A 16,756-nucleotide genomic window follows, 5' to 3' on the forward strand; every position below is an offset into this window, starting at 1 on the left:
GCCCTCGGGCAGTGCCCGAGTTTCCAAATGGTCAGTCCGCCCCTGTTCACACCAGAGCGTTTCACGAACGCACGCAAAATTGCGCATTGACTAAACGCATGACCGCGTGCTGCCCTTGCCACGCCATTCCTTGTTAATGGCACCCTAGACGCAGTCATCAGACACGCGTTTAAGAAAATGCGCAAAGTTGAACGCACTAAGGAGCTACTTTGGCGCGTCTGCGGCTTTTGGACGCAGTAGAGTGCGCTATGTGCGTGGTGAATAACGCATCCAAAAATAGTGATTTTGCACGCCTCAAAAGGCTTAGGTGTGAACGCGCATGCGCACACGACGTAATCCTGAAAGAGGAAATTCTGCGTTGTGCGCAGGTGGGTGTTCATGCGAAAGCATCAACCTAAGTCCAAGTCCACAGAGCCCTTCCCTTCTATATGTGGCGCCTGCGACTCCCCAGGCATGGAAAACGCCAGCATTTCACGCTAGCTTCAGTCTCAAATCCCCGGCGTGCGTGCAGCTTTATTGCCTGTGTTACTCCTCTCAGCCAATCAGGTGTTCGCTTTGTAACCCCAGGCATCAGCCAGGCTCTGATTGGTTGCTTTGGGTAACACAGGCATTGCCATTTCCTTTACATGTTGTTTGTTGCATTCAGGATATGTAAGAGTTAACGAGACGTGTGTTTCTATGGCAGGATTCCTACGGCGAGGCGTTATTCGACAATGACAACGACATCGCCCTGCCCTGCGTTGACAGGATTTTGGCAGGTAAGGGCAGCCACCTTGTAACTTGCCAAGAGCAGCGCAGTACGCCCCCCCCACCACTGGCTGCACACGTTTGTACAATGAACGGAGGAGGCAACCGTTCATCACCGGGAGCCAAGGGTGCGCTATGGCCTGCAGTGCGCTGTGTACTAAAGAGGAGCCGTCAGAGACTGGGATCTGGGGGGATCTGATTCTCCACTCTTGTACTAATGCAATGGGGCAGTCTTAAAGGGTTGGTTCACCTAACACCGTACACCCCTAATGCCCAACCTGTGGCCCTTTGGCACTGTTTGTATGGCCCTTGGGACTCCTACAGAAGCTAATCTGTGTTTCCCTACTGCCCTGTTATAGCAGTGATTTTGACAGTCTTATGTAATATGTTTGCAGTCTCTGACAGTCTCCTGCAGCATGTCTGCTGTCTCTGACCATTTCCTATATCATGTCTGCTGTCTCTGATCATTTCTTGTAGCATGTCTGCTCTGACTGTCTTTTGTATCCTGTTTGCAGTCTCTGACCATCACTTGTATCATGTGTGCAGTCTCTGACCATCACTTGTATCATGTGTGCAGTCTCTGACCATTACTTGTATTATATCCACTGTCTCTGACCAGCTCCTATATTATGTCCACAGTCTCTGACCATCTCTTATATCATGTTTGCAGTCTCTGACCATCTCTTGTATCATGTTTGCAGTCTCTGACCATCTCTTGTATTATGTTTGCAGTCTCTGACCATCACTTGTAACATGTCTGCAGTCTCTGATCATTTCTTGTAGTATATCCCCAGTCTTTAACCATCTCTTGTATCCTGTCCTCAGTCTCTGACCATCTCTTGTATCCTGTCCACAGTCTCTGACCATCTCTTGTATCATGTGTGCAGTCTCTGACCATCACTTGTATTATATCCACAGTCTCTGACCATCTCTTGTATCATGTCTGCAGTCTATAACCATTTCATGTAGTATATCCCCAGTCTAACTATTTCTTGTATCCTGTCCAAAATCTCTAACCATCTCTTGTATCATGTGCAGTCTCTGACTATCTTCTATATTATGTCCACAGTCTCTGAGCATCTCTTGTATCATGTCTGCAGTCTCTGACCATCTCTGGTATTATATCCACAGTTTTTAACCACCTCCTATATTGTGTTCACAGTCTCTGACCATCTCTTGTATCATGTCTGCAACCTCTGACCATCTCTTGTATTATATCGCCAGTCTTTGACCATTTCTTGTATCCTGTCCATAATCTCAGGCCATCTCTTGTATCATGTCTTCAGTCTCTGACCATTTCTTGTATCATGTCTGCAGTCTCTGACCATCTCTTGTGTCATGTCTGCAGTCTCTGACCATTTCTTGTATCATGTCTGCAGTCTCTGACTATTTCTTGTATCATTGTTTGCAGTCTCTGACCATTTCATGTATCCTGTTTATAGTTTCTGACCATCTCCTGTATTATGTCGACAGTCTCTGACAATTTCCTGTATTATGTCGACAGTCTCTGACCATTTCCTGTATTATGTCCACAGTCTCTGACCATTTCCTGTATTATGTCCACAGTCTCTGACCATTTCCTGTATTATGTCCACAGTCTCTGACCATTTCCTGTATTATGTCCACAGTCTCTGACCATCTCCTGTATTATGTCGACAGTCTCTGACCATTTCCTGTATTATGTCCACAGTCTCTGACCATCTCCTGTATTATGTTCACAGTCTCTGACCATTTCCTGTATCATGCCATAAGTCTTTGACTATATCCTGTTGTGTATCTACTGTCACTGACACTAAATATTCCCTGAATTTTATGTGCTACCCTCTGGTGATGTTGGGGGCTGTGCTTGAGCCCCGCCCATATTAAGAAAGTTGACCACCACTGCTGTACACCGTGCCCACCTTCCCCTGGTCCCTGTTGTACTTACCTCCAGGGATGATGAACTGTCACTGCTCATGCAGCCAGTCCAGTGGTCCTGAGATCTGAAATCCGCACTCTTCTCTGGTCCATCCCTCAGCCCAGCATCCCCGGAGGTAAATACAGCGGGTACCAGGGAGGTGGGCAGAGTGTACGATGTTAACTCACTTTTACATTTTTTCTGAACACTTTAAGCTCACCACACACATTAAAATCTGATTGTACAATCTCCATTAGATCTGCCAAACAAGGACCTGCCTGATTGGATACAAATTGATTGGAATGGACTAGCTATGTCCTCATATTATATAGTTTTGGTAGATCTCAAAGTTGATTGTACAGTCACATTGTAAGCCTTATCACTTGGGTTCAAGCCTGAACCTGCTGGAAGCTGTGGCACAATAGCAGGCCACCGGACCAATCAGCTGCAGCCATGGAATTCCCCACCCTGCGGACACATGTAACAAAGGGGTAGGCATGCTGGTGACACCATTGACGTCATGCTGCCTCATGGCCCTATTTGATCAATGGCATCGTCCAACTTTGGTCATGTGGCCATATCTGGTCAATGATGTCAAGAGCATTCCTCACCCCTTTATTATGCATAGCTGGGGGGTGGATTACTCCTCTGGTTATACTGTCATGGCCAAAAATTTTGCCCCACCCACATTTCTGTCAGATAATGCCCCACTTTGCCCTGAAAATTGTTGCAATTACAAATGTTTCGGCATTCTGATGTTTATTTCTTGTGTTTGTATTGGTATGGCACAAAAAAAAGTGGAGAAACAAAAAGCCAAATGTTACACATTCCATTCAAAACGCCAAAAATGGACTGGACAAAATTGTTGGCACCCTCCATGTAATATTTGGTAGCACACCCCTTGGAAAAAATAACTGAAATCAATGGTTTCCTGTAACCATCAATGAGTTTCCTCCACCTCTCTACTGGGATTTTGGACCACGCTTTCTTTCACCAACTGCTCCAGGTCTCTCAGATTCAAAGGGTTCCTTTTCCCAACTGCTGTTCTGAGATCTCTCCACAGGAGCTCTATGGGATTGAGATCTGGGCTCATTGCTGGACAGGTCAGTCCTCTCCACAGCTTTGTTTGAAACCATTTCTTGGTGCTTTTTGACATGTGCTTTGGGTCATTGTCCTGCTGGATGTCCCATGACCTCTGACGGAGACCCAACTTTCTGACACCGGGCCCTACATTGCACCCCAGAATTCTTTGGTAGTCTTCAGATTTCATAATGCCATGCACGCGGCCAAGACATCCAGTGCCTGAAGCAGCAAAGCAAACCCAAAACATCAGCGACCCCCCACCATGTGTGACTGTAGGGACTGGATTCTTTTCTGTAAAGGCTTCATTGCTTTTTCTGAAAACAGTAGAATGATGGGCTTTACCAAAAAGCTGCCATTTTGTTTCGTCTGTCCACAGCACATTCTCCCAAAAGGATTTTGGCTTCCTCAGGTAAGTTTTGGCAAACTCCAATCTGGCTTTTTTGTATGCTCCTGTGTCAGCAGTGGGCTCCTCCTGGGTCTCCTACCATAGAGTCCCTTTTCATTTAGATGGTGAAGTATAGTGGGAGCTGACACAGTTGTACTCTGAACCTGAATGTCAGCTTGAATTTGTCTGGAAGTTGGTCGAGGTTCTTTATGCACCATTTGAACAATCCATAATTGCAATATTTGATCAATTTTTTCTCTTTCGACCATGTCCAGGGAGATTAGCTACAGTGCCATGGGCTGTAAACATCTTGACAATGTTGCGCACAGTGGACACAGGAACATAATCTCTGCAGATGGACTTGTCACCTTTGAGATTGTCCATGCTTTTCCTCAATTTGTGTTCTCAAATCCTCAGACAAATCTTTGCTTCTCTTTCTCTTCTGCATGTGGCATACAAAGACACTCAACAAAAAGGCTGAGTCAATTTTTCACCATTTTATCTGGTTGCCGGTGTGACCTCTATATTGGCAGCACCTGGTCATTGATACAGGCAGGGGCGGACTGACAACTCATGGGTCCCCCGGGCAATAGGGGATCATGGGGCCCCTGTGTCCTTGCCCAAACTCAAAAAAGCCTATGAAAAAGGTACCAGGGGCATCTCATGGGGCCCCCTACTGACCCCGGGCCCTCGGGCAGTGCCCGAGTTTCCAGATGGTCAGTCCGCCCCTGCATACAGGTGAGTTTAATGACAAATCACAGGAACATCACAAACTTGGAATGCAATTATTTCTTACAACTTTGAGAAGGTGCCAATAATTTTGTCCAGTCCATTTTTGGGGTTTTGGGTGGAATGTGTCAGATTTGGCGTTTTGTTTCTCCACTTTTTTGTGTCATACCAATACAAACAAAAGAAATAACCACGAGAATGCCGAAACATTTGTCATTGCAACCATTTCTTGGGGGAAGTGGTGCATTATCTGATAGAAATGCAGGGGTGCCAGTATTTTTGGCCATGACTGTAGCTGATTGGGCCAGCGCCCTGCTATCATGTGACAGCTACCTGCGAGTTCTGTTTATTGCTCCCCTGCAGGGTATGGATTTCTATCCTTGGCGGCTGTTGAGGAAGGTTGTGCCCGGAGTTAAGCTTTAAATGACTGTAAGCATTCTTCATTCATGCTGGCCTGATTGATATTGTCCATCGATTCTCATCTTCTCTCCTTTTCCCTGGACGTTTAGTGGCCGGACAGAGTAAAGTAAAGGTTGTTACTCCTTCGCTGAGCCTGAAGTTTGTCCCGGAGGAACTTATGATCCATTATCGAGGATTCCGCCTAATGCACTTCCACTTCAGCGACAACGGCTTGAAGACTGAGGCCTACACTGTAAGGTTCAATAGTTTGCACTACATGAAAGGTTTCCCTTTTTGAAGCTGGTTAATGGGTGATGAAAAATCGCTTTCTTTTGGAAGACTGTGTTGGTAGTGCGGCCGCTCATGGTAAATCGCTTAACAAAGGCATGTTGTCTTTTCCAATGCCTGTGTTAACCATTAAAAACCCGTTGCACCATGTAGCAATTGCGTGCATTACACAGAATGAAAACTCTGGCAAGCGAGCGACTGATTATATGAAAGCAGCTGGCATTACGGATGAACCTGTGTCCTCAAAATGACATAATAAATAAATAATGCAGCACTGAAAATCATAAAGTGAAAAATGCATATACAGTGAAGCGCAGAATAATAGCGGTAAAGTGATCACAACATACCGTATTTTTCGCTCCATAAGACGCACTTTTTTCCCCCCAAAAAAGGGGGGGAAATGTCAGTGCGTCTTATGGAGCGAATATGGAGTGGCCGGTCTGGTATTTCCACCGTCCCCGTGTCAGAATACCGGGCCGGCCGCTCAGCTCCGACCTTATGGATGACTGCTGACCTTTGGGGAGGTGGGGAGCGGGTACCTGAATTTGACAGGTACCGCTCTTACTTCCGTGGAGTTGGTCATGTACTAGTCAGAAATATAATGAGCCAGAGTTGAGGCTCCTTAGTATGATAACTGCAGCTTAAGAAAATGAGAGTTTCGGGTTTCAGAGTACACCTAAGGGCTCATGTACACGGGGCGTTTGGAAAACTCTTCTGAACGATGGAAACTCACTGCTGGAAAACGTAGGTTAAAAAACATCAGTTTAGCTGCATTTGTATAACACGTTTATGCGCGTTTGCATTTAGAAGCGTTTTTAAAAGATATCATCAGGAGACCTTCCCAAATGCCCAGAATGCACTGAAAAATAGTAAATAATTTACTATTTCAGACATTTTGAAAGGAATAGAGAGAGCAGAAGCAGAGAGAGCAGTATGTGTTGAGATGACCTGTCTTTTCTGGTTGTATTCACTATGGATCCCATCATGAGCATAATGCGGCGCGTTCTACCATTTTTTCCTTCACGTGAAACCTGGAACTGTATGCGCTGGTGTACCGGGTCCATTTGAATACATGGAAAACGCTTTGTATGCATTTTTGATGATGAAAAAAGGCTCTGGACAGCATCTGGATATGGAACAGTTAAAAACACTTCCAAATGCAAACGCTTATAAACGCGCGTTAACCGCTTTTACAAGCGTTTGGCATTTGAAAAGTCGGTAAAATCTACTCCTGAACGCAAGTTTGGTGCTTTCAAAACAAACAACTGTAAATGACGATGTGTACATGGACACATAGAGAGAGTTCAGGGGCTGCTGAAAAAAAATGCTGAACAACTCCTGAACGTCAGTTTAGGAGCTGCAGTTTACATGAGCCCTAATAGTAAAGTAGGAGGGCCACTAAGAGAGCCAAGGGCTGTGTGCATAGAAACTATCTTTTTTTTTTTTTTTTTTTTTTTTTTTTAATTCTACGGATTTGTCTCATTGGTTCTGTCATATTACATTTAATAGACTATTCATGTGTTGATCTGGTTTCTTTGTTGCAGATGACAAACACCATGATTAGGAACCAGCAGCTGCTTAGCTCAGCCACACATCAGGAGGAAACCATGCTTCGAAGTCTAGGTGAGAAACTTTATGAGATATGATCTCGCTACGCATCACATCCGCTTATAGATGTTTTCCTAAAGTGTAACTTTATTTTTTATTGAGAGGAAAAAAATAAATGTTTTCCTGGTGAGTCAGGGTACATTTACACTGGCGATTAGGGCTGATGCGAATGGCAGCGGCAGGAATCAGAGATTCCTGCTGTGGCCCTCAGCGGCTAGGTGTGGCCGCCAGCCCCATTTGACAGGTCGTTGGTGGCCGCAACTATTCGCAGCTCTCCGCACAGCCAGCAATTACCTGCAATGATTTCTGCTGCACATACATAAAGTGCATCCAGGAGCGATCACCGCTGATAATTGCTGGCGGTGTGGACAACTGCGAACACTTGCAGCCGCAGGCGACCTGTCGTCATAGTGAGCAAGGCCAATGGCCGGACCTAGCCATTGAGAGCCACAGCTGGAATCTCCGATTCCTGCCATTACCATTACCGGCCCTGATTGCCAGCGAATGTAGCCTTAGTTTTCACTTAGATGTGCGGTTCAAAAATGCACTGTTGAGCCCCCCTTAAGCCACAATAGTTAGCGGACAGAGGTGTATATATGTTGTGTGCTGGCCAACATCTGATGTGCAGGCCAGTAAGCCAAGCACCAAGCTACAGGGCAAGAAGGTAGTCTGTGAGCAAGCTTTATCCAGGGCAGGCAATCATAAAACTTGACATACAGACAAACATTTCCCAGCACATTTATCAGCTACCATGCAAAAAAAACAAATTAACCCCTCGCCCTCCAGAGGATTAACCCCCCTTCCTGACCAGGCCATTTTTTGCGATACAGCGCTGCGTTAATTTAACTGACAATTGTGCTGTCATGCGACGCTGCACCCAAATTAAATTTATGTCCTTTTTTTCCCCACAAATGGAGCTTTCTTTCGTTGGTATTTGATCACTTGTGCGGTTTTTATTTTTTGCACTATAAACAAAAAAAAGACCGATAATTTTGAAAAAAAAACAAAAACAATATTTTTTACTTTTTGCTATAAAACATATCCAGTAAAAAGATTTAAAAAATCAAATTTCGGCATAAATTTAGGCCAAAATGTATTCTGCTCCATGTCTTTGCTAAAAAAAAATACCAATACGTGTAAATTAACTGGTTTACGTGAAAGTTATAGCGTCTACAAATGGTGGTATATATACTGGAATTTTTATATATATATATATATATATATATATATATATATATATATACACTAGTAATAGCGGCGATCAGCGACTTACAGCGGGACTGCGGTGGGCATTCTGATACTGGGGGGGAACTGACTAACTGCCACTGACATCCCCTGTGACAGTAATACAGTGATCAGTGCTAATAAAAAGCACTGACACTGTACTAATGGCACTGAGCAGGAAGGGGTTAACATCTGGGTCGATCAAAGGGTGAACTGTGTGCTGTTTTACTGTGTTGTCTGTGTGTGCTTTACTGTGTAAGCACGCTGCTTTGGATTGCTCTGCTATGCAGAGCAATACAAAGCAGGCTGCTTGTGCTGTCTGGGGAGAGATCTGTATTGTTTACATACAGACCTCTCTGCTGTCAGTGTTCCTCGGCGATTGCCGGGTGCCAGCGGGGAATCTCTTGCCGGGACCCGGTTAACGACAGCTGTAGCTGCCAATGGCAGCACGGGTAGGGCGGCGTGCGCCCCCTACCCGGCAATACAAAATAACATATATATATGTGATTTTGCGCAGCCCTGCCGCCCTGTAGCAATAGTTCTGCTAGATTGTAAGCTCTAAGGAGCAGGGCCCTCCTTTCCCTCTTGTATTAACCACTTGCCGCCCTGCCACTGTAGAAATACGGCGGCACGGGCAGGCAAAACCACGTTTTAAAACGTGTGTTTTGTAAACAGGTAGGGGGCGCGTGCGAGGCACGCCGCCGCCCTACCTGTCCCACCGATCACAGCCGCGGATGTCAGTCGCCGGGTCACAGCCGGTCCTTACCGGCTATCTCCCGGCGATTGGCGGCAATCAGTGACAGAGAGCACAGCTGCAGTAGCTGTGCTTTCTGTCACTTCCCTGACAGCTCCAGGACACGCTGATCGGGACAGAAGAGTTTCACTCTCCCTATCAGCCGTGTCCCCTGCAGCACACCCCCCGCCCCCTAGTAAAACACTCCCCTCACACAGATAACCCTTCCCTGCAAAATAAAGTTAACCCCTTCCTCCCCAGTGCCCTTAGTACAGTGTCAGTGTTTTTTTTTGCACTGATCACTGTGTTGGTGTCACTGGGGATGTCGGTGACCCCAAGTCAGTACCCCCCCAGTGTCAGAATGTCCGCCACAGTCTCGCCATAAGTCGCTGATCGCCGCCATTATTAGTATTAAAAAAAACTAAAAATCTCAGTATCTTTCCCGCCATTTGTAAACGCTATAACTTTCATGTAAACCAATTAATTAACACGTATTGGGTTTTTTTTAGCAAAGACATGTCGCAGAATGCATTTTTGCAGAAATTTATGACTAAATTTGATTTTTAAATTTTTTTTCACTGGACATGTTTTATAGCAAAAAGTCCAAAATATTGTTTTTTTTCCTCAAAATTGTCAGTTTTTTTTTTTATAGCGCAAAAAATAAAAACCGCACAGGCGATCAAATACCACCGAAAGAAAGCTAAATTTGTGGGAAAAAAAAGGATGTAAATTTCATTTATGTACCGTATTGCATGACCGCGCAATTGTCCGTTAAACTAGCGCAGCGCTGCATAGCAAAAAAATGGCGTAAATTGCAGTATCTATACCATAGTTTGTAGACGCTATAACTTCCACACAAAGTAATCAATATACACTTATTGGGATTTTTTTTTACCAAAAACATGGAGCAGAATACATTTTGGCCTAAATTTATAACTAACTTTGAGTTTACTATATATTTTTTATAGCTGAAAGTAAAAAATATTGTTTTTCTTCAAAATTTTTGGCCTTTTTTTGTTTATAGCGTGAAAAATAAAAAGCGCACAGGTGATCAAATACCACCGAAAGAAAGCTCTATTTGTGTGTAAAAAAGGACGTAAATTTTGTTTGGGTGCAGCATTGCATGACCGCGCAATTATCAGTTGAATTAGTGCAGCGCCGAGTAGCAAAAAGAGGCCTGGTCATTAAGGGGGGTAAATCCTCTTGAGGTCAAGTAGTTAAACTGTATTGTTGCTGTATTGTCTCCCTTTATATTGTAAAGCGCTGAGCAAACTGTTGGAGCGATATAAATCCTGTGTAATAATAATATAGGGTGGCCGGGAAGCGGTTAACCCAGTCTAGCAATTCACATTAAAAACAGCGGTCTTAGTGGCACACATTTGCAGATACGTGTGGAAGCCGCAGTGCCTCGTCAAGGCTCCTCTGTATACTGCGGTCCTAACTCTATAGTTTTGAGAGTCTCCAGGTTGGAGCGCATATAGCAATGGATAAACTAAGGGCAGGTTTGCCGGGAAGGAGTCCATTTAGGGCAGTGGTTCTCAACTTGTGGGTCGCGACCCCTTTGGGGGTCGAACGACCCTTTCATAGGGGTCCCCTAAGACCATCAGAAAACACATATTTCCGATGTGTAAAGAGCAGCTGCTGTGTAGAAAGCAGCTGCTGTGTTGAAAGCAGCAGTATTGGAGGTAAAACGACACTTCATGAATTATAATTACTGGGTAAATAATTTTATGGTTGGGGGTCACCACAACATGAGGAACTGTATTAACCACTTCCAGACCGGACACTTTCCCCCCCTTCCTGTCCAGGGCAATTTTCAGCTTTTAGCGCTATCACACTTTGAATGACAATTGCGCGGTCATGCAACACTGTACCCAAATGAATTTTTTACCATTTTTTTGAGACAGATAAAGCTTTATTTTGGTGGTATTTATTCACCACTGGGATTTGTATTTTTTTTGCTATGTAAATGAAATGTCCAAAAATTTTGAAAATAAGTGTTTTTTTTATAACATTTTGCAAATAAATAATATTTCATCATAAATCTTAGCCAAAATTTATTCCGTTATCTTTTTAGTAAAAAAAAAAAAATCCAAATTAGTTTATAAACAAAAATTATAATTTTTAAACATTGTTTTTTACATTTTTATTTTATTTTTTTATATTACTATTTTTTTTTTTTTTTTACATACTGTCACCCTAGCAGTACAGTGTCACCACGGTGACACTGTACTACTTGTGGGGGGTGATGTAGATTTTTTTTTTTTTTTTTACACTGATTGCTTTTACACCCATACTGTCACCCTAGCAGTACAGTGTCACCACGGTGACACTGTACTACTTGTGGGGGGTGATGAAGATTTTTTTTTTTTTTTTTACACTGATTGCTTTTACACCCATATAGGATGTAAAAGCAATCATTTCTCTTTCTCTCTGTGTGCATTCTTGCACTCATTGAGAAGTACTGAGTGAGCTGTGATTGGTCACAGCTTGTCACATGGTACAAGGCTTTTGTGAATAGCCTTGTACCATGTAACCTCTGTGATCATTCACAGATTTCACACGTAGTAAGCAATGATGTCACAAGTGACATCTTGCTTACTACTTTGCATGTGATCACTGATTGGCCAATCAGTGATCACATGATCGGGACCTCGTACAGAGGTCCCGTCCGACGATCGGTGTTTCACTGTGTCCGGAGGGCACAGCGGGCACCGGATCGCGGTGCTGCGCGCTCCCAGGGAGCGCGCACAAGCAGGGTGCGAGGAGGCCGTTTATAGACGGCCACCCGACCCTGCAGTGCCACCGTCCGGCCGTTTATATACAACGGCCGGACGGGAAGTGGTTAAAGGGTCACGGCATTAGGAAGGTTGAGAACCACTGATTTAGGGGATTAAAGGGACACACTGGGCGCTCAGCAAGAGCACGATGACAGCTGAAGGCATCCAATGTGTCCCCACACCAAACCCAGAGAACAACAATCATAAAACAGACATCAGAATCCAGAAGACAAGCCAAAGTCATAACCAAAATCCAAGCCGTTGGGCTACCGAAATACCAGGAGGACGTAGGAGGAATATTTTTAGCTTGGGCATTGTGCCAGTAAGCTGAAATACTTTTCTGACACAAAAAGAAAAGTTTGGCGCAGCTTGGGGCATACAATGGCCGCCCCCTGCTGTGTTTTGTCTCTGCAGTGATTAAAGCCTGTATGTACAGACAAACCGGAGGAGTTCAGTGCGGGGTCACTGCCTTTTTTGGCAGAATTTGCTTGAGAATTTACCGCAGGCCCATCTATTGTCCCATAGCAGCAGCCAAGATGAAAACAATGAAAACAAAAAAGCTTTACAACAAACAAAAATGGAATTTAGATACAATAGTCTCCTTGTATAAAATTGTCTGAAATAAGAACTGCGCTGCTGTCATGAAAAGGAGACTCTGATTGGCTGATCGGAACTTCTGACTTCTCCATTAGGCACCTATGTCTGAGGTCCATTGGGTTTAAAGTGTTTGGAGGGGAAAGTGTTAGTGTTGCCCTTAGTAACCAATCAGAGGCCACGTATCATTTATTAGAAGAGCTGAGCTAGTGTAAGGAATGTTTTGGGCTCATAAGAACCAATGAGGTGTTTAAATCTGACCTCCAGCCCTCCCTTCAGTCTTGCCCAGTTGTACCGGCTCCTCTCCTGGTCTGAAATGGCTTACTCTGATTTCACCGCACCCTGTGAGCTTCTCACAATGTGCATTAGAAGCTGTGGCAAGTCATATAAAGCACACTTCAGTTGCTGGCTGGAGAACGTCCATCATCATCCAGTCCTTTCATCCTCAGCCTGACTATACGTGGCCTGCCTCTTTCATTCATTGGATTTGGAACTGGAGTTTTTTCAGTCATGAAGGCTCAGCAGCACATGAGGGTGCAAATACTGCCTGCCTACAGATTGACACCTGGTCATTAAGATATTTTGATATTTGCATAACTACTCCCATAGACCTGGCCTCCTGCTTGCATTGAAGTTACTAAACCCTGGATCCTACATTCACTATATCTGGTCTCCCCGGACCCCACATTCACTATATCTGCTCTCCCCGGACCCTGCATTCACTATATCTGCTCTCCCCGGACCCTGCATTCACTATATGTGATCTCCCCGGATCCTACATTCACTATATCTGGTCTCCCCGGACCCCGCATTCACTATATCTGCTCTCCCCGGACCCTGCATTCACTATATCCGCTCTCCCCGGACCCAGCATTCACTATATCTGCTCTCCCCGGATCCTGCATTCACTATATCCGCGCTCCCCGGACCCTGCATTCACTATATCCGCTCTCCCCGGACCCTGCATTCACTATATCTGGTCTCCCCGGACCCCGCATTCACTATATCCGCCCTCCCCGGACCCTGCATTCACTATATCCACTCTCCCCGGACCCTGCATTCACTATATCCGCTCTCCCCGGACCCTGCATTCACTATATCCGCTCTCCCTGGACCCCGCATTCACTATATCCGCTCTCCCCGGACCCCGCATTCACTATATCCGCTCTCCCCGGACCCCGCATTCACTATATCTGGTGTCCCCGGACCCTGCATTCGCTATATCTGGTCTCCCAGGACCCTGCATTCACTATATCTGGGCTCCACGGACCCTGCATTCACTATATCCGCTCTCCCCGGTCCCTGCATTCACTATATCCGCTCTCCCCGGACCCTGCATTCACTATATCTGGTCTCCCCGGACCCCGCATTCACTATATCCGCTATCCCCGGACCCCGCATTCACTATATCCGCTCTCCCCGGACCCTGCATTCGCTATATCTGGTCTCCCAGGACCCTGCATTCACTATATCTGGGCTCCACAAACCCTGCATTCACTATATCCGCTCTCCCCGGTCCCTGCATTCACTATATCCGCTACCCCCGGACCCTGCATTCACTATATCTGGGCTCCATGGACCCTGCATTCACTATATCTGGGCTCCCCGGACCCTGCATTCACTATATCTGGGCTCCACGGACCCTGCATTCACTATATCCGGTCTCCCCGGACCCTGCATTCACTATATCCGCTCTCCCCGGACCCTGCATTCACTATATCCGCTCTCCCCGGACCCCGCATTCACTATATCTGGTCTCCCCGGACCCTGCATTCACTATATCTGGTCTCCCCGGACCCTGCATTCACTATATCCGCTCTCCCCGGACCCTGCATTCACTATATCTGGTCCCCACAGTACACAGAACTTGGAAATGCAATTATTTTAGTAAATATAAACTGCTAAATACCTTTTCTCATAAACACTATATAGCAGTCTTGTAACTACTATCTGTGTACAGCAGAGCACATGTTAAAGCTTGTAGGAGGAATTTTCATTCTGCTCTTGGAGGATGCAGAACCCCTGACCTCTGTCTGGACAGTGCATGTCTTATCAGGAGATAAGAGGGGGGCACTGGAAGAAGGGGAGGATCAGAGAAGACAGGATCAAACAGCTTTTTTACACAATGCAGAGGATTAACCCCTTAGGTTTTACAGTGAGTATAACAAGCATGCTTTACTGCATATACAGACTGATTGTACTGTTGTGGGTTTAGAGGAGCACTGAGGTGGGCAGTGGGTGGGTGTGGGCATTCCCTAGGGTGGAGAGCATGCAAAGTAACCAAGATATGCCCACTCCTCCAAACTGACATCCACCCAACAAGGCATTGTGGTATTTGCATAACTCCTCCCAAGAGCCAGCCCACTGCTTGCATCAGGACCGAGGGCTCTTGAAAGACTGAGGCAGGGTGCTGCGATGGAAGCTATGTACCCTGACGGCCCCTCACACCAGCCGTGATCTCTCTGTGTTGCATGGAGAAGCACAGAGATCCAGTGATGATGTCACTGGATCTAAAATAAGGTATGAGATGAAAACTTAAATGTTTTCTATATACTTTTCATTAGCATGCTGATGGGGGACAAAGGAAGGACCAGGGAAGGCAAAAAAATAAACAAATTAAACTTCCAAGCAAAAAGTTAAACACATAGTCTGGCTGAAAAAAGACAAAAGTCCATCCAAGATATACACGAAATACATATAGGACCACTTTGCCGGTTACCTGTAATACAGTGGTGTCATCGCTCCACCCCCAGCCTGCTGACTGGACAGTAAAAGAGCAGCAGCAGACTGACAAGATCAGCAGCCTGCTCACTCTGTTCTCCCCTTCTATCAGCTACCTGTTCCCTCCTCCTGTCGGCATGTTCCCTGTTAACATATTTGCATTCAGCACACCTGATTGGCTTCCAGTCCTGTGTCTCCCTCTCCCAGTAGGAGTGTTGCTGTACGGGGGATCGCAAGAGGCAATTTAGTTTAGGTATATTCACTATTTCCTGAAAAACAAATGTAATGATTTAATATAGAACACAGATATAAATGAACTGTCTATTACCGTTGCCCGGAGTTCAGCTTTAAAGCCCAATGCTGGCCATATACACAGAAATTTTCAAACAACGTCAGATCCTTTCAATCAGCTTTCAATTGCAAAAGCAACCAAACAGATCAAAGCAGCCGCCGCCAACACCTTATATCAATTTATGGGCGTTTTCTTTATAAAAACAACTTGCTGTACGTTTGTGTCAGCCTTCGTAAATCATGGATTGTGTCTAATGTGTTTATTTCCTATGATCGTCAGCTCCATCTGGTGTTCATAATGTGGTACTTTCCCTATTGAGGTATTTCAGGAAAATACAGCATTATGGCCATTAGATGGAGCTGGCTATCTTCTGCTTTGTCTTGTTGAATGAACCCAGAGTGAAAATTTAAATTTTCTGAGTTTTAAAACCTTTTTCAGTTGGTGAAATGGTGCTTCATGTCCTGCTCTCTGTTGACAGATAGGCGGGAAAGTGAAACACAAATGGACTATCCTACAAGGCTTTTTGAGTTAGTGGCAGACTGGGAGAACGAAATCGAAAGGCTTGGAGCGACCGCCTGGAGAGTGACACCTCTTAATGAGCGCTGTGACACCTGTACCAGGTAATGCCATGAGAGTAAAGGCACGTATACCTTGGGGCATGTGCTGCATGTTATCACATATGATCCTTAACCATTTGCCGCCCGCCCTATGGCCGAATGGCGGCTGGCAAATGTCATCAGCGTTCCGGGTGGACGCCATATGGCGTCCTCCCGCACATGCGCAGATCGCGCTCCTGCAGATCTGCGATCTGTCACCGTCCGTGTACCTCGGACACAGCCGATGACAGATCTGAGTATCGGCCCCTGTTGCCGGTACCATGTGACCTGCTGTGACCAATCACAGCAGGTCACATGACAGTTGTATACAATGGATGGCTTCATTCATGCCATCCATTGTATACTAGTGTCTAGCTGTGAATGGTCACAGCTAATCACATGCATATGTCATGTGACTAGCTGTGAATGGTCACAGCTAATCACATGCACATGTCATGTGATTAGCTGCTGCCAAATCACAGCTAAGCACAAAAAAAAAAAACCCCTGAATGAATCGATGTCATTCAGGTAAATGCTTGCTTATAGCAAAGTAATTCTTTGCTATAAGCAAATTGTGTAAAAAAAAAAATACTGATCACTTCCCCAAAGTAGTACAATGTTACTATGGTAACATTGTACTACTTTGGTCATAGTAAAATATGAAAAAAAAATCTTAAAAA

The 16,756-nt window shown here is 45.2% G+C and overlaps 1 protein-coding gene across 2 annotated transcripts in view; it reads left to right on the forward strand.

Annotated features, from left to right (window-relative positions):
• Window positions 1-16,756, forward strand: part of LOC149428531 (myotubularin-related protein 11-like) — a 136,964-nt gene that overhangs the window by 58,701 nt on the left and 61,507 nt on the right. For both annotated transcript variants that reach the window (XM_089667295.1, XM_089667294.1), the window contains exons 4-7: window positions 686-758; window positions 5,351-5,493; window positions 7,073-7,151; window positions 15,959-16,100. In XM_089667295.1, coding sequence (XP_089523421.1) covers window positions 686-758; window positions 5,351-5,493; window positions 7,073-7,151; window positions 15,959-16,100 — 437 coding nt within the window. The remainder of the gene's footprint in view (window positions 1-685; window positions 759-5,350; window positions 5,494-7,072; window positions 7,152-15,958; window positions 16,101-16,756) is intronic.

This window comes from Staurois parvus, unplaced genomic scaffold, assembly GCF_062004578.1.
Source record: "Staurois parvus isolate SC_StPar_1 unplaced genomic scaffold, SC_StPar_1.0 ptg003158l, whole genome shotgun sequence".
NCBI classification, from domain to species: Eukaryota; Metazoa; Chordata; class Amphibia; order Anura; family Ranidae; genus Staurois; species Staurois parvus.